Source organism: Dromiciops gliroides, chromosome 2, assembly GCF_019393635.1.
Source record: "Dromiciops gliroides isolate mDroGli1 chromosome 2, mDroGli1.pri, whole genome shotgun sequence".
In the NCBI taxonomy this organism is placed as follows: Eukaryota; Metazoa; Chordata; class Mammalia; order Microbiotheria; family Microbiotheriidae; genus Dromiciops; species Dromiciops gliroides.
The window spans coordinates 313,764,423-313,783,327 of NC_057862.1; the positions used below are offsets into that span (position 1 = coordinate 313,764,423).

The 18,905-nt window shown below is 36.7% G+C and overlaps 1 protein-coding gene and 1 pseudogene across 2 annotated transcripts; one reads left to right on the plus strand and one right to left on the minus strand.

The window, feature by feature from the left end:
• Positions 1–1,002: 1,002 nt before the first annotated feature.
• YIPF5 (Yip1 domain family member 5) lies at positions 1,003–13,127 on the minus strand. Of its 2 annotated transcripts, XM_043989288.1 has the most exons (6): positions 12,981–13,127; positions 12,331–12,447; positions 8,762–8,934; positions 7,792–7,937; positions 5,400–5,581; positions 1,003–1,978 (listed from the first exon to the last, which is right to left on the minus strand). In XM_043989288.1, the coding sequence occupies exons 2-6, from the start codon at positions 12,435–12,437 to the stop codon at positions 1,816–1,818; spliced, it is 771 nt and encodes a 256-aa protein (XP_043845223.1). In that variant the 5' UTR covers positions 12,438–12,447; positions 12,981–13,127; the 3' UTR covers positions 1,003–1,815. The 2 variants fall into 2 exon arrangements, with proteins under 2 accessions (XP_043845223.1, XP_043845225.1); XM_043989290.1 differs by lacking the exon at positions 12,981–13,127 and having other exon boundaries at positions 12,335–12,447.
• A 4,850-nt stretch (positions 13,128–17,977) lies between these two features.
• LOC122739914 lies at positions 17,978–18,267 on the plus strand (annotated as a pseudogene).
• The last annotated feature ends 638 nt before the right edge of the window (positions 18,268–18,905 follow it).

An 18,905-nucleotide genomic window follows, 5' to 3' on the forward strand; every position in this document is an offset into this window, starting at 1 on the left:
AAGGGAATCAGTTTCGTTTGTACTTTGTTCAGTGCTGAGTGTTTTACATATGTTTTTTACCCCCTTTTTATTTATCTGAGATTTTGTGTTTTATACTATAAGTAAAAAACTTCAACTAAGCACTCACCACAACTGAACATATTTGGGGAATGTAGATGAAGGGTCAATTGTTTCAAGCCTAAATAGAGCAGTGGGAGGATGGACTTCCCAAAGAACAATTAGTTCTTCACCCTGTTCTCTGTGAAAAATTTAATATTATTAGCAGGAGCTCACTAAAGTTTTTCATTACAGAAGGTGTTTAAAAAACTTACTCATGAAAAATGCAAAGATAGTTTAATATGAAAAGGTAATAAAAAGTATACTGATCCAGCATGCAATAATACAACAAAAGTTGACAAGCTATTTTTAAAACTGTCCAAATACTGACAGATACTTTCTCCCCCCAAAAACTCTTTTATGAAGAATAAAAAGACTAAAATATTTTTTAAAATGAAAAATATCTCTTAAAATACATGTTAAATTTGTTTCTGTCACCTTTTGGCCTCAAAAATATGATCTCAAAAAATGCAGCATTATATAAACAAATTAAGCATTTGTAAAAAACTGGTACAACATAGTCTTTGCAATGAGTATGCTTAAAAAGTTCTCTCCCTCTCTTGAAATTCAGCATTTTCCCGCACTAATTATCTGGAACCAGTGAAGATTTCAACATATTCATGTTAACGATCAATATATAAATGTATGATTTCCATATAGAGACTGGCCAAACAACAACAAAACACGACTCAGAATGGGACTAATGTAGTTGTGATAATAGCAAGAGAAAGTGACATTACAGATGTACTAAATTTCTTTATATTTAATCTTTTCCATTTAAGTTTGTTATCATTTAAACCTAACCTTAAAAGCTTTGTTGAGATCAGGAAATAGAGTTCAAAACCAGTACTGACAAAGAAAGTGAAAGACAGAAAATGATTTAGAAAAATCCAACTCAACAACAGGTAAAATTACTTCAGGAAAATTTAATTGATAAGCATCAAATGTACTTTACATTGATAACTGCAATACTGACAACTGCTATATTTTAAGTATCCTTCTCAAAAAGCTTAGTGATTTTTTTTTTCTGGGAAGTACTGTGAACCTAGTATCAATTTGTTAATATGAGCATTAGTTTTGACCAGCCAGTCCTAGTCACTTTATTTCTGCTAATATCTAAACATTTATTCACATTTCCAGTCTATCAGAACTAGACCGAGTTATTTGTACCCCTTTGCATTTAGCAAGTTCTTGTGCATAAGACAATTTAAAGGAATAACTTTTGAAATGCAAACTCACAACACATTACATCAGGAATCACACATTTGCTTCAAGTGCATTTGGTTCAAGTGTGCTAAAATTTTCTTCTTCTATACCTTGGGAAATAATTTTGCAACAGATCTAGCATTGGAGTATCTTTGCTTGTGGTTTCTTTCACCCTTGTTTGATAAAAATCTATCAAAAACAACAAAATAATTTGCAAGAAACAAAGTTGTTTTTCTAAAAGCTGTAGGAACAGGAAAGAAACATTACATTTTATTTGTATAAGCACGAACACTTAAACTTAAAGCTAGGCACACTGCAGGTAATTCCAAGTAATCAAAAGTTCTATAAAAATGAACAAGAGATACATGTTTATTCCCATTGTTCCAAAGGTCAAGAGTTAAATCTCCATGATAGTGATGGCATAGCATGGTCTGCTGGTCCAATTTAAGAGTTCAATGTCCTTTATATTTTTAGTATTTGGCCCACTGATGTCCAATATCCAAGGTACTCAGTTCAAAAAATGGAAATAAGGGCAAAGACTCCATATAACAAAGCACAAGGATATGCTACTAGAAGTTGCTGTCCTTCCATGGCTAAGGCAGAAATGAAAATTTTGGAAGCAGAGAAACTGCACCATCCAATAATCCCAGCAGTGAGAATTACTCCTACCATTCCCCTGTAACAACAAAAGATGCAGGTTAAATTATTTTCAAGAGTTCTAAAAACAGTATAACAATGAGTTAAAGTAACATTTGAAGTATTAATGCTTAGACATCAAACATTTGTAGGTTCAGTCACTATCTCCTCTCCAAAAGTTATTAAAAATGTCTCTAATAGCAATTCTTAACAAAATGCAAAACAAATCGAATCTCTTTTCCACATGTTAAGCTTTTCAAATAGTTGAAAACAGCTGTTATGTTTTTCTATATATTCCCTTTTTCAGGCTAAACATTACCAGTTCCTTCAAATGAGCCTTGTGAAATCTGGGCCCTGGGCCCTTACCATCCTGGTCATATTCTTCTGGCTTTTCTCTGGTTTAACAATTTCCTTAATAGAGTTGAGCCAGAGCTGAACACAGTACTCTAGACATGATATAATCAGAGCAGAATAAAGTAGAATTATCCAACCTCTCATTACAGACACTTCCAGATTACTCTGTTGATTCATACTGAGGTTAAAGTCCATTAATATCACCCCCCCTCCAAAAATACAAAATGTTTTCCACATACTTTCTCCATCATAAATCTGGACTCAAGAAAATCACTTTCACAAATGAAGGGCTTTTATTTATTCCTACTAAATTACATCTTATTAGATTCAGTTTATTGTTCTTGGTTCTCTTCCTCTCAGAGGAATCCTCTATCTCCTTTGCTGCAGGTTCAGCATCCAAGTCCTACACGTATAGCCCACGGTTCTGTCCTTGCTCTCACCCTTATCTCTCTGTACTGTCTCTTGGTGATCTCATTAGTTCCTAGGAGTTCAACTATAATCTCCATGCAAATGATCCCCAAAACTATATATCCAAACCTAACCTTTCTCCTAACCATCAATTCTGCATTGCCAAGTGACCACCAGACACCTTCACTTAGATGTTGAAAAGCATCTTAAAGTCAATATCTTAAAACTTTAATGTGTACAGAATTGAACTCATTCTCCTTCCCTGCTTAATGCAACATTCACCCTAACTTCTCTATTTCTATCTAGGGTGCCACCATTCTTCCAGGCACTTGGTTTGCAACTTAGGACTTGTCAATCATCCCCAAGTCTAGACTCTCACTCACTTCTCATATGCAATCATATGCAATGTCAATTCTACCTCAATAACTTATCTTCTCTCCCCCTTCTCTCTACACCCAAAAATCTCTAGTCCAGGTCCGAATCAGTTCTTGCCTAGATTATTGCAAAAGCATCTTAATGTCTCCTTGCATGTGGCTTCCCCCTCTCCAAAACATCTTTCACACAGCTGCTAAACTGATATTGATGCTAAAGTACAGGGCTGGGCCTACATGAAAGATATTGTTCCTACAAGAGGGCCACACCTAAAATGTGAAGTAACTTGTCATCAGTAGAACTGTGGCCATGGAAGTGTTTCTCTAGTAGCAGGAACAGATTTTGTAAGGAGCTAAAATTCTAGCTAGTCTGTCTAAAATATCTAATGAGTGGTCGCCAATAAATTAGAAGCTTTAGCAAGAGTAATGACTTTTAAGCATTTATTAAGGAGAATAAGAATTTGGTGAAGACAGAAAGAGGCCTAGATTCATCTATCTATCAAAGGGAGAGTGCATTTTAGCTCCACTCTCCAAGAGAGTCCTGACGAAAGAGAGAGAACCACCCCTTCTTCATCCCACAAGCCTCCTGTGAAACTGGGAACATCCCATCTACATGCACATACAGCTCCAAGCTAATTGGCTGGTAGCTTTGATAGACAGTACCCACGAGCAAACGTCATTTCCTGATGCCATAGAAAAGCTGCATTGCTTGCCCTCAGATGCCTTCTCCTCATGGCAGAGCTTTCCTACAGTAACTCTCCAGCAGGTGATGTCATTCCAATTGTTACAATTTATTCCCATCCAAGTATACTCTAGTGTCAAATGGCAAGTGGTATGTACTTTTAAGGTGCCTTGTGTGGCATGACTGTCTGATATCTCATGAGCACCAGGCTTCAACTACCTGAGTAAAGCCTACCTCACAAGGTTGCAACCAGTCAGCATCTTTGTTAGCAATGGATTACGTTTCATAGTCTATGCTTTCATTTGCAGGGGGACAGGTGGCAGAGGAAGGTAATAAAAGGAATTGCACTAGAACTTTTTTAAAAAAAATTTAAATTAAAAAAAATAATAAAGTACAGGACTGACCATATTACCTAAGAAGACTGAGTAGCTACCCACTAACTTTGGGATAAACACAAACTCAGGACCTTTACAGTCTGCTTTAAGCTTATCTTTCCAGGGTAATTACACATTACTTCCTCTCTACTCTGTACTTATGCTTCTGTCAAACTGGTCTACACAGGCTGTTTCCCAAATGTGACATTCTATTTCCTGGGTCCATGACTGAAATAATCTCCTTATTTCTACCCCCAGGAAACTCACTTATTTAAGGCTAAGTTCTGGTGCTTTCTTTAAGAAACTCTTCTGAAGTTTCTCAGTTATTAGTACTTGCCTTCCCCCATCAATGTTTGTTTTTTTTTTAATTTTAAATTTACTTTACATTTACTTATTTCTGAATGAGAGCAACTTTGGGGCAAACACTATCTCCCTTTTGTACTTGAATCCTGAGCACTGCACCTAGCACAGTGTCTACCAAAGAGTAGGTATTTAATAAATGCTAAGAACTCTTGTGGATCTTCAATTTGATATACAAGGTATTAGTCACTATAAATCATTATTTTCTATTTATCAGAGGTTTCACAGTACTCAGTTAGAAGAGACATCAGAAATTATCTAGTCCAACCCCTCACAGGAAAGGGGGTAATTTTTCCTTTTTCTATCAGTTCTTTGGATATTGTTGGTAAAGTCAACAAAGAACTCTGAAGTGGAAAGAAAAATTATTCAATCTCCTATCCTTTTATTTTGAAATGCAGCAAGAAAAGGTTCTCCTTGGGATCAAGATAAAGTACTACAGATTATAAACATTAAAGACAGTAGTCAAAACCATAAATTGTAATGAAATTAGATAAATAGGTAGGTAGATAAATAACTATGTGCTACTAGGCACTTAACTGCTTTTCAATGAATAAATCGAAGGTCAGAGAATATCAGTGGCAGTCTGAAATCTTATAAACCACAAGATTAAAAACTATCTAGCACCATGCAGCTTGTTTCCAATTTGTACAGTATACTTTAATACATCATATTTTATCTATACAAATAAGCACAGGTCCAAGGGATCAAAGTAATTAGACTCTATTATAAAACTACCATAATTTTAATGTTAACAAAATAAAAAACCCCAATATGGTATTTCTTTATATTGATTTAAAATAATTTAAATATAATTTTCAATGCCAACTGTGTGTTGTTTATTCCCAAAGGGATAAGAATAGGTAGTACTTAACTACTATGTGGAACAAAAAGGTTTAAATATTTAATACTTACTGCAAAGAAAATATAACTGCAAAGCTGGAAAGTAGGATCATTGGAAGAAGGCAATACCCAAGTACGCTAGCGACACAACCGAACGAGACGCCTGTCATACTCATTAAGTTTAACAGGCAAAACATTCCTAGACATCCAATTGCACTGATCCCATATACATATCCAAACTGAATTTTACCAGCCTGTAATTAAGGGAAGAAAAATCATGTTACAAAACAGGAATCAGATTTTTAGGAAGTGTTTTATTCATTAAACAATACTTTATGTGAAAATATGCATAGATACTTTGGTCTTTTTCCAGTTTGGTGAAGGGGGAAGAGATAAGAAATAAGAAGGTGGGTTCATCCTAGCTGGTACCATACTACTAAGGCTTAAAATATCTGTCTATGATAATATAGGACCATTTATTAAAAATGGAAAACACTGGGGCAGCTAGGTGGCGCAGTGGATAGAGCACCGGCCCTGGATTCAGGAGGACCTAAGTTCAAATCCAGCCTCAGACACTTGACACTTACTAGCTGTGTGACCCTGGGCAAGTCACTTAACCCTCATTGCCCCCCCCCACCTCCCCCCACACAAAAAGACATAGAAAAATGGAAAACACTAATCAAGGTTGAGTAGTATAAGGCACAGCACTTTTGTTTCAGTTTTTCAGATTACACATTTTAAGACAAAATGGCAAAAATTACTGAAGGTCATGTTGATTTTCTGATCTGAACCTTCTGTTTCTAGGCATATACTATGCCACAGAAACAAGAAGTGACCCACTCAGAATATTCGGACAAATGCTATCTTAGTATACTTGGAAGGTGTTCAAATAACTAAAATTAAAAAGAATTTACTTTTATGGGGATGTGTAACCATTAATTTTATTATAACAGTATATATTGCAAAAATAGTACTTAGTAATAGTAATAGTACAATAGTTTCACAAGTTGACCCTTTCTAAAATAAAACATGTTGCCAATTTTACACAAAGGAAAGATATGAAATACATAGGGCACTGAAAGCATCTGTGATAACACAGTTCAGTCAAATTATAACCAGCTTAATTTTGAGTGAACCCAATTTTTTAAAAAAAATAAGGCAACATTTTCAGCTTCCTAAACTAATCCACAAAATGATTACCTTCCTAAAAGTTCTTTACATTAGAATCCCTGGGTGATTCAAAGTTAAGGTGGCAAAATAATAATAATAGTTTAAATAAGGAAATCCATATTTTATTTTTATGCTTTCAAAAAAAATGTTCATATAGTGTATGCTCTGAAAAAAAAAATGAATTGCTAAGAGTTCATCCCCCCATCATACTAATTTAAATCATAATAATTTATATCATGAGGCATATAATGAATAGAGCATTTGGCCTTGAAGTCTGAAAGACCTGTGTTCAAGCCTCACCTCTGACATGTGGCCCAAGCAACATTAAGACCATACATTGTAGAACAGCTGCAAATATGTATTTGTAAGAGTTTCCTTAGCGGAAAGTCCAGACTGGGGGAAAGGGGGGATATATGCTGCTTTAGTTAAGTGCCTGTAAATTTATTTCACTTAATCTAGAAGTATCATCATTCCTCTATTTTACAGTGAGGAAATAGGTTCAGAGTATTAAGTCACTTGTCCAAATAAAAGCAGCAGTGCATGGATTTGAATGTAGATCTTCTGACACCAAATCCAGTTCTCTTCCTATACCATAACTGTACTTCTCTTTCTATGTACATATTATTACTCCAGTAAAGAACATTTCAAAAGCTTACAAGTTAAAATGCCTTCCCTAAAAAGAAAACAATGAAAAAGTTTATGGAAAATTATCAATGGTCTTATTGAATTGATTTATAAATATTTTTAAATCAATAATTCTAAAGCACGCTTATGTTAGTTTCTCAAAAGCCTAAAGAAAATAAAGAAAACTTTAAAAATTCTAGTTTTCTTTAAGCAAGTTTTATTTAACTAAATGATAAAATAAAGAGGAAAAAAACCCCTAAAATTAAACAAAAATTTAAGAACCACCACTATCATTCTTGTCAAAGAAAATATAGAGCAATAAATCTACTATGTTTAACTATGTGTCATTTTGTAAGAAGGGAATAGGAACTGCACAAGATTCCCAGATATTTTATTTTTTAAAATTTTCCGTAATAACCAGACTTTCTGGTTTTGAACAAAAATTTTTTTAACAGATTTCAAAATCATCCAAGTTCATTAGGGATATGACAAATTTGTGCCCATGGGAAGGATGAATTGGTATAACTGGAGATCCAAACATTTCAACACTATTCATGACATGAGAAATAATATGGTGAAAACTTCCCAGGGATATTTTGCTTGTTTTGTTTCTTATGATATGTGAAGAGATCAATATAATTTAAAAAAAAAATTATGCCTAAAGACTTACCAGTAACAATGTGGCTCCAAAGGCTAGACAGAAAACCATTGGTCCTGCCAAATCGGTTTCATTCATGATGCTTCCATCTGCTACTTTTAATGGGTGCAACACTGTTAGTGTTTTCTGCCAGATGTGATCAAAATTGATTCCTAATTCTAACGAAAGGTAAAATATTAAAAAAAAAAAAGTTATAGGGAATTCCACTTTTGACTCTATACTTCACCATCATTTTAAATTAGGAGAAAAACATCAGTTTAATCAAAACACCATAAATTTTTTCTAAAGTAATAAAACTGTTTCTGTAAAGGATTGTTGAATTCGTAGGTATGCTATTTAATAGTAGTAGTGTTCCTAAACTTTAAGCATTTATTTTATATATTCTGTAGAATATTCTGTGTTTATAGCATAGAACTCTTCTAGTATGGTGGTAGAGCAAGGCTTCTATGGGATGGAATAAATACATATTCTGCACAGTTGTAATAACTACATTTTAAGGTATATCTAGAAAGAATTTACAGAGTTCTGGAATTCAGTGTAAAAATTTTCAAAACCATCACTTTTGTGTGGTAGTGTACTATACTACCAATAGTCTGCCACAATGTTTGTGGGTAGAATAGAATCATTAAAAACAAATTTACATTTTCTCTCTTTTACTTTTTCCACAGCTAAAATTTCATCAATTCTATTAAACAGAGCACTGTTATCTATCTGCAAATCAACATGACTGTATAAAAATGTATTTCTTATTGCTTTCAAGTTTATCTTTAACATGTGGGATTGAATGACCTATTTGAAGAAGTTTTTAATCTCAATAAAGTTTGTTAAAATAGGTTACCCACACAGAGGATTTCTTTTAAAAATAGAAATGATTGAGGACACTTGTCTAAATTAGATCTGGTTTCTGAATTATCTGAAAATTTTATTTTACCAGATTTACAGAATTAAAATATCTTATCCTGTCTGGAAAATACTCTTGTACCTTCTAATAAAGGTGGCTCATCTTCAAAGTTGTTTCCATAAAATGACTGTGGGGTAGATGGAGTGTATGCCTGTGTTGGCTGGAAAATCTGTCCAGTATAAGGCTGCTGTGGTTGCATCATTTCTGGAGGGACAAATCTGCCTTGTTGAGAGTAGTCATAGCCACCATACTGTCTGGAAAGGAAAGGAAATTATATTACTCCACAATGTTTTCATTCTTCCCCAATACTAATCAATAAATAAAGCTTAAACTCCTACACTCTGATTCTGGTGTTAAAAAGTCTTAGTTCAGTTATAAAGCTCTCAACATATACACTTTATCAACTACTAAATTGTCCTCATCTTCCCAGGACTTATGATATCTTTTTTTTTCCTCCTCAACTGACACCATGATGACAAAATTGGTTATTAAAAGTAAAAGGGATAGGAAAAAAACCTGCTCTAGCCCCTATGTAATCATTTCATATTTTACTGGAAATCCCATCCAATGGCCCCCTCGGGTCTTGTGTTAGAGTCCCCAATAGAGTGTTGAATGTTTTTCATTGAAATATAGATAAATCTTAATTTCTATTTATGTTGGTGTTTTTGAAGAACCATATTTAGCAACTGTGAGTGATTTAGTCTGTCCCATGGTTGTTATAAAAAAGAAAATTGGTGAGGAAGACAGGAAGAGAAAGGGGGTTGAGGAAAGGAGGATAGTGAGGGAGAGGGGGACAGGGAGAAGGAGGAGTATAAGAGGAAATCTTTCAAATTAGAGACATCCTAGGTATTTATTATATGGAATAAAAAGGTATTTGCACTTGTAATTAAGTACTTCATGACCATGTACTGATATGAACACTTCACAAGACCATTATGTGAAAATAGACAATCAAAATCTAAACTAAATAACTTGTTTTTTAAGTGGTGCTTATAGAATAAAACTGAAACTAAGCTGTTAAAAATATTTGAAAAGACAATATTCCACATATATACTACATGAGTTACTTTCTATTAGGATTTAGAAATTTACTAAGCCTAAACTCATTTTATTCTATTATCCATTGCTTTGGAAATATCCAAACCTCTAAGAAATTCCATTAATTTTATATCAAACCAGAAGATACAAATTTAATTATTCTTTGTTCAAGTCCTCTGCATATGTAGGCAACACCTCAAATCTGAATGGCTCTTTTAAACTTCTGAAAGCATTTTCATACACAAAATCTCATCTGAGAATTCATATTTTTTTACCACAACAGAAAGAGCCTACATTTTCTTAATGTACATGGCACTAACCTAGATATTATATTTTTTTTTTTGCTTTTTTTGGGTTTTTTTTTTTTTTTGGTGGGGCAATTTTGGTGGGGTTAAGTGACTTGCCCAGGGTCACACAGCTAGTAAGTGTTAAGTGTCTGAGGCCGGATTTGAACTCAGGTTCTCCTGAATCCAGGGCCGGTGCTCTATCCATTGCGCCACCTAGCTGCCCCTAGATATTATATTAAAAGAAGTTTTGAGCAAAATATAATCTTTTTAAAAGCAAGATTTCAAAATGTGGGGGTCTGCAAGAGCCTCTAGAGAACCTCTAATCCAACCCCTTTAGTGTATAGATGAAGAAACTTTGGTTCAAAATGGTTTAGTGGTTTGTTCAATGTTACACAGTAGGCTTAGGGTTCTCTTTACTCCTAGATTTTATACATCTATTTCAAGGACTTAATGAAGGATTTGGTTCACTGGGACACCCTTAACTCCCTTAATTCATTGTCAAAAAATTTTGAATCTGCACCCCCACCCCCACCCTAAAGCACTATGATTCTGAAGCATACACAGATGAAATTAAGCAAAATTTAAGAACTACTTTGCAGAGTAAAAGCAAAGGACTACTTTCTGAAAGAAAGTATAAAAGGTACCCAAAGAAATGTGCCATTTGTGCCAGCTAAGACCAGAGCTAAGGATTTCTACTGTCAATATAGATTGAAAATTTACCACTGAATTTTGTTATAATAATCAAACTAAATCAAGAAAGTCAGCATGTCTTCTGAGATGACAGAGCAGGATGTTAAAATGTCATTAGGTTGCAGACCTAATTAAGAAATATGAGACAGTGGCAAAATCCAATAGTGTAAAGACTTAAATACCTAAAGCTATCAAAGCTAAAACATAAGATTTCTTAGTTTTACCAGCATTATCTCAAACCATGCTCTAAAGCCAGGAATGTCATCATCTAGAAGGCCATTAGGTGACTATCTTTCAAACTCATTACCTCTTTGGGCCTCAGTTTCTTTATGTATAAACCTGGGATATTATTTATTAAGGAAAGTACTTTGTAAATTAGAAAATACTTTAAAACATAATCTATTACTATATCTGCTGGGTTGGAACTGAGTGAAAAACATTACAATAGAATATTCAAGCATCTACAGCATTTTGAACTGAAATGAGGTTAAGTACAAACAAAACAGATAGTAAAGTTACTTTAAGGATAAGATTAAGCAAAGCAGCAAAATTAAATATTGTAGGCGAGGAAACAGTGTTAGAGAAATACACTTGGAAATAATTTGTTAATGCAGCTCAACTGGAACCAAACTTTAGAAAAATAATTCAGCATGAAGACTTCATCTACACGTTTTTTACTACCAAATTTGTGGATTCACAGTACATTAGTAACAATTCAGGACAGGACTCAGATCTTTGGCTTCTCTTAGTTCTGCTGACAATGGAATTGAGACAACTAGCCAACTTGATAAAATGGAAATTTTTACTTCACACATTGTTGGTGGGAGGGAGGGAGAATGAAGAATAATGAAAAGGAGTTCTAAAATGCTGCATGTCAAGGTATTTCAATAACAGGAAATTCACATTCCATTAAGCAGTGCTACCTTTCACTTCTTCTAATTCCTATTATAATCCGAATAAAAGTCTGAAAATGAACTGATTTTAAAATAATAAATAAAACCTTAAGTAGATGCTTTCAAAAACATTTCACCACAAAAGACTGGTTAGTACTATTCCATTTTCTAAGCACCAGCAGTTTCTACCACTAGAATTTTTTTGGTCTGCTGAAAAGTGTAGTCCAACTTATGTCTTGACACTTTTGCAAAAAATAAGAAATTGTAAATAGGATATACAGCAGCATAAACTTTAAAGGGATTAATTAACCTTTCTTTCCTCACCTCACATTGTAAAAACATCCTTTGTAATACTATTCTTATGACAAGGTTGTAAAAATTCAAAGTTCTGCATAAGGATGTACACATGCACTCTACTATGACAAAATGTAAAGTACAAATGCCTAATAATAATAATAGCATTAACGCAATTATCTAGCTTTTTATGGCAAAATGCTCTCTTCTCAACAAGTTGGTGAGGTAATTAATGCAAGTTACTACTATACCCATTTGACAGTTGATGAATCTCAGGGTTCCAGGGTCTAAGTGATTTACTTGCCCAAAAGTCACACTGCTAAATAGCTCTAAGAAATAGGATATGAACACTGTTTTTCAGGCTTTCAGACTCTAAAGTCCCGAATGCCTTCTACTGTCACTATGCCAATAGCACCCAAAACAAGAGTAAAGAAAATGCAAAAGTTACTTGCTATATGGTCCCCCTCCAGCATAATCATAAGACTGCTGTGTTTGGTCATCAATGCTGTAACTGGTCTGGTAGAAATCCGTATTAAAGCTGTCGAACCCTGACATTGCGAATAATCTGCAACAGAAGAGGGGAAGAAAACCCCGCAGTTGATTAAGTGAACTCCAGATCTGCTAAAAATCCTGCTTCGTGGCAGGCTGGGAGGAAACAAATCATCATCATGTTTCAATGCCTCTGGGGAAAAAAAAAACAGAGAATCCAGGGAATCAAGGGGGTACAAGCGCTGGGTAATTCGGGGAGCCTAAGAGGGGCAGCATAGGGAAATCGGGGGTGGGGGGCAGGGAAATGCTGGGTCAGGAGGAGCCCCGGGGTGGGCGCGGCTGTGACTCCCCCAGGATCCTACCTCGCTCCCCCGACACGTCACAGACACGGAGGAAAACAGTTGGTGGAAAAATTCAGTCCCATTCCAGAGAACCAGAAACCCGGAGCCTGGCCTGGGGCGGGGGGCGCGGCCCAAGCAAGCAGGAGCCCAGTCTCTCAGAGCGGCTCCACCCCAATAAGGCAGCTGGAGGACCGAGCCAGGCAGCAGCGGGCTTCAAGGTGGTCGAGAAGGGCATGCCAAGCTCAACGCCAGGCCCGCGGATACTTACCCCGTGAAGCAGCAGCTCCAGCGGCCTTAAAAATCTCCCCAGGGTCTGCAGCTGATCCCCAAAGCGGTATTGTTGCTACGTGTCAGAGGGCCAAAAAACTGCTTCCGGGGCACAGTAACAGACGCAGGCGCAGGTTCTCCTGACTCTAAGAACAGGTTTGAAGAGAGGGCGGAAACCGGGAAAGAGGAGGGCGTTCCTCTTGAGCATGCGCACTTCCTGCCCAGGAAGCCTGAGGGGAGGGAGAGAAAGCTTTTGCTCACCCTAAGCGCAAATGGGAGGAGGAAAGAGCGCAGGCGCAGAATACCTGACTTCCTTACAGGGAGGAGAAGATGTAAGGGGCGATAATGTCTATGGGTTAATAGATGATATGGTTGTAGGGTGTTGCTGTTTTTTTTTTTTGAAACTGAAAGGAGCACTTGAGATAAGGGGTTTAGTCCAGTCCCGCATTTTACACGTGAAGAAACTGAGGCCCAGGAAAAGAAAACCACTTATCCACAGTCACACAGGTAATTAGGATCATAGATTGAAAGATTTCAGGAACTTTACAGATGAAGGCATCTAGGCATAGTGTTGCTAAGAGACACACTGCTCCTAAGCGTCAGAAGCAGGATTGGAAAGCAGGTCTTTCTTGTCCCTTTACTCTAAATCTAGTACTCTCTTTTTCACTTAATAGTATTTTTATTTTTTCCCAATTACATGTAAAGATAGTTTTAAACATTCATTTTGGTAAGATTTTGAGTTCCACATGTTTTTCCCTCTCTTCTTCTCTTCCCCCTCCCCAGGACAGCAAGCAATCTGATAAAGGCTCTACATGTGTAATCATGTTAACATATTTCCACATTAGTCATGTTGTGAGAGACAAATCAGAACAGAAGGGAAAAACCACAAGAAAAGTGAAAGGAGTATGCCTGCATTCAGACTCTCTCTTGATGTGGATAGCATTTTCCATCCTAAGCCTTTTGGAAATGTCTTAGATGAGTGTATTGCTGAGAAAAGCTAAGTCTGTCATAGTTGATCATGGCACAATGTTGCTGTTAATCCACTACTCTTTCCAGGAAACTGCTGCTTCCCTTTTTTCATTTATTTCAATGTACCTTGTTAACTAATAACCCCCAGGCCCATAAAGGAACCTTAAATGAAAAAGTCCAATACACCAATTAAATGCATTTATTGTCTGAGAACAGGCTTGTAGGGGAGAAGAGATTTTACAAGGGAGAAGAGGTGAAAGAATTCTTCAGCTGCTCAAAGGGGAGTAGAAAAAGGGTAAAATAATTTCTAGAGGCTTTGGGGCAGGGAACGGGGTTTAAGGGAGAATACTTATATAGACACAATAAGCCAGGCAGCAGGATGTTTAGAAAGTCCTGAGCAAGGTTTTGAGTCTGCAGCTTCTGCTCAATGTTTCCCTTGAGCTGATCGGGGATGTTCCTGTGGTTTCTGGCAGCCACGGATATCACCAAATTCTGCTAGAGTTCACTCTTAAAGGATCACTGGTATATCAAAAAGCACTGAGCCTCAGAAATCTTTCTCATTGGCTGGTTGTTGTGTAACTCCATTATCCTGCTCCCCTGTGAAAAAGAGAAATTCTAATATATAATATAGTCATTATAGAGCCCATGTTCACAACAGTAAAGAATACTGAACTGGAAGCGGAGAGACCTGGGTTGCAGTCTTCTTACTGTCACTAACTAGCTGAGTGACCTTGACAGTTGCTTAAATTCTCTGAGTCTCATCAAAATGAGGGAATCAGAATCTGTGGTCACTTATAACCCTAACATTTTGTGATTTTACTTCCCTCTCCTAGAAATTATCTCACAAGAGTGTTGGAAGAATCAAATGAGAATATATGTATGTTATAGCCTTTTGAAAAACTATATGTCATGGCTTGCATATGTTCCCAGGACTGGGCTCTCATTGTCTAGTCCCCATTACACAGATTAATGTTAATTATTATTATTTTATAGGCATACCATTTTGGACCTGGAAGGGTACTTAGAGATTCACCTCATTTTATAGGTAAGGAAATTAAGGCCTAGAGAGGGGAAGCAACTTATTGAAGGTTACTCTGGACCCTCTCTAGGACTCCAAACTACATCTTCTGACTCCCATATCCATTCTGCCTTCCACTGAATCAGGCCATTTATGAATAATTATAGATTGTTCTACAAATGACCATAATGGCTAAGCACACAGTGAGCACTTAATAAATGCTGTTGATAGACTGACCAGTCAAGAGTCCAGTTACTTTCTGAAAGAATGAAGTCTCATGTATTTTTTTTTTTTAGTGAGGCAATTGGGGTTAAGTGACTTGCCCAGGGACACACAGCTAGTAAGTGTTAAGTGTCTGAGGCCGGATTTGAACTCAGGTACTCCTGAATCCAGGGCTGGTGCTTTATCCACTGCGCCACCTAGCTGCCCCTAGGCTCATGTATTTTTAAAAAGCACTTTAAAAAGTTTGGCCTAATTATTCAGAAAGGAAAAATCAAGTTGATGTAGAATGGCATCTGACTGCTTTAGTCTGATAGGCAATTGAATGAATAATAAGCCATACAGTTGGCCAATATTTCTGTATCTTAGACACAGCAGATGGATAATGAACTGAGCCCAGAATGTAATAGGAGGAAAAGAGTGAAAAGGGTTTCATTTAGAAAATTGTAGTGCTTTAAATGATCACATTTTTTCATGAACATCCAACTTCTCAATATTAATATTCTTCCTATATTGCTATAATGATTGAAAATTCTGAACTATCACAGTCACTTTATAATGAAAACAATTCCAGGTCATCCAAAGGGTACTGGAGAGATACATGGTGGGCCTAAGTCAATAACTGCGTATTATCAACAAAGAATTGAAAACAAAAGTAGTATAAGATTCCTTAAAGAGATATGTGAATACAAAAGGATGCCCATCAGTCATATAGAGAGGTTCAGAGATAACTGATGGACATTCTGTGTGTTGCATTTATGCCCATGTAATGTAAGAGGAAACCCTGAGCATGTGGAAAGTGAATCCAAGGATTTACAGAAAGATTTTGAAAGGAATCCCACAGGATTAAAATATGTAGATGAATTGTGATCTTCACCTTTGGAGGGAATTCCCAAATCACTGGGATTATAGATGCATGGAAGTATTAAAGAAACCCATGTGGTATCACAAGTCTCATGATACCACTGGTGAATTAGTCAGTTTTGCTGACAAACCAGCTGTCATGACTACCTTCGATCTTAGAGCACTGAATTTGGAATCAGAAGGAGCTAAGTTAAAATTTTGCCTCAGATACTTTACAAGATGGGGATGATAAGAACAGTACCTAATTTATATGGTGGTGGTGAGGTTCAAATGAGCTAACATGTATAAAGTACTTTGTAAGCCTCAAAATACAATATAAAGTACACTCTACCAACCAACCAGTTTTCTATCAGTCTTCTTAACCACTGTTGCTTTGGCTCAGTGTTTAAGAATCTTATGTGTAACCACTACTTTTCAATCACTTTGTACATTACTCTGATACCTTAATACTTAAAAAAAAATCAAAACCTTTTTTTAAAGTTCTCAACTAAGTAGACTGAAACCTTGATGTCTGAGAACTTTCATTCTTTACAAAAATTGTAGATCCCTTTTGATTTTATAAATTCACTTCTGAATATATTTCTCTCCAAAAAGACTAAGAAAAAGAAAAAAATGTTTCACAAACCCATTGCCATACACGTTGGCACTGTCTGACAGTGTCTCTGATCTTTCACCTGAACTTTAGCAACAAAGACATTTTTATCTTTGTTTATATTCTAGTTATTGTACTTATTATTATTTTCCTGGTTCTAATTATTTTGCTGTCTCTCTCTGTTTCTCTGAATTCTTCATTTTTGTCAATGCAAAAAATTCCAATTCAATGTAATTTGTTTAGCCATTAAATAATCAATTTTATTTTAGTCTTTTGCTACCACAAAAAGTACTATAATAAATATTTTGTTATACATGAGAACATTCTGTCTCAAAATGGATACAAAGCAGTTGAAGGTCGAGTTAATGTTTCCTAGGAACCACCTTCTTACACAATAAAACTGCCTTCTTCAAGCAATTCCAGTTATCTTTTTTTTTTAGATACCAACTCTGCCTATTTCCTTAACCCTGCACCGCACATCCATTTCTACCCCTCTTCCATACCACTTCTGTCATATTTTCCACACCCAGCCACCTCTATCTGCTTCTTTTTGTATTTAAGTCACTTAATTTAACATTAATCAATAAATCAATAAACATTTATTAAGCTCCTCCTATGTGCTAAGCAGGGCAGCTAGGTGGTACAATAGATAGAGTACTGGCTCTGAAATTGGGAGGACCTGAGTTAAAACCTCACCTAAGACAGTAAGTAGTTGTGTGACCCTGGGCAAGTCACTTAACCCCAATTACCTTAAACATCTAGGGCTATCTTCAGTCATGCTGGTGTATATCTTGCCACTGAACCCACATGGCTCTGGAGGAAAGAGTGAAGCTGGTAACCTTACACAGCCCTCCCTCACTTAAATCCAGTACACTGTAAATCCTGACATTACCTTCTGATATCATGGTCCTCTTTGAGATGGAAAGACAAACAACAATGTCCTAGGCACTGTACTAAGCACTAGTAATACAAAAGGAGGCCAAAGAATGCCCCTGTATTCAAGGAGCTCACAATCAAATGGGGGAAACAATATGAAAACAATTATATAAAAACAAGCTATATACAAAATAAATAGGAAATAAATAACAGAAGGATGTCATTGGAATTGAGGATTTTACTTGGAACTTTAAGGAAGCCAGGAAAGGCAATAGTAGAGATGAGGAAAGAGCATTCCAGCCATGGGAAATGGTTAGAGAAAATGTCCAAACCCAAGAGATGGAGTTTCTTCCTTGAGGAATATCAAGGAGGCCAGTGTCACTGGATCACAAAAGATGTGGCAGGGAGTAAGGTGTTAGAATCCTGGAAAGGGACTTTTCTGCAGTCTATAGGCACAGACATGGCTCAAGGGAAGCAGAAGTTTCAGGCCCCGAGGCCCGCCAAGAAAGCATCAGCAGCGTCTGCTTCTTCAGCCTGCTGGGGCCAAAGAAAGGCGGGCGAGTCATAGCCCCCAAAAAAGGCCCGGTGATCCAGCAGCAGAAACGAAAGAAGGACCTGGAGGTTGGTATCCGAAAGAAGATTGAACATGAGGTTATGATGAAAGCCGGCACCAGCTTGCCCAAGAAACTGGCCCTGCTGAAGGCCCCAGAGAAGGGGGCCATGAAAAAGGAATCTGGTGGCAAAAATTAACCTTGACAGGGAACAAGAGAAGAAAGGGGAGGCCCTTCATCCCAGAGCTTGCTTGACTGCCTGGCTCTGTGGCCCTGAAATCTCTGATGCCCTGGTATGTTTGTGGATACATATGTGGTGAGAACTTTATTAGGGCAGAAGAAATGGGCTTCTCTTCAGTCAAGGATAGCCCTGATATCTGTCCTCTTTTTCATCACAACCTCTCAGGCCTCAGTTTGACCAAAACAGAGCATCTTCTGAAGGTTGCTGCTTCTTAGATCCCCTGAAGAATACAATGGGGGGAAGGGGGACCCTCTCTGGAGAAGAGAACACCTCCCTGGCCATCAGCAGGCTGCTGGTGTCTTCGGCAGACCGAGGGGTCCTTCATCCCACTTTTATCTTTCCATTTCTCCTCCTTTGTACCCTCCCTGAGGCCCACAGCCTCTGTCTAACTTGAAACAATAAAAAGGAAACAACTGCTCTAAAAAAAAATACTGGAAAGGTAGATGGGGGCTAGGTTATAAAAGGCTTTGAAAACCAAACAGAGCATTTTCTATTTGATCTTGGAGGTGATAGAAAGCTACTTAAATTTTTTGAGTAGTGGGGTCAGATGATTAAATTTATAAGTTAGGAAAATCTCTTTGGTGACTGAATGAAGG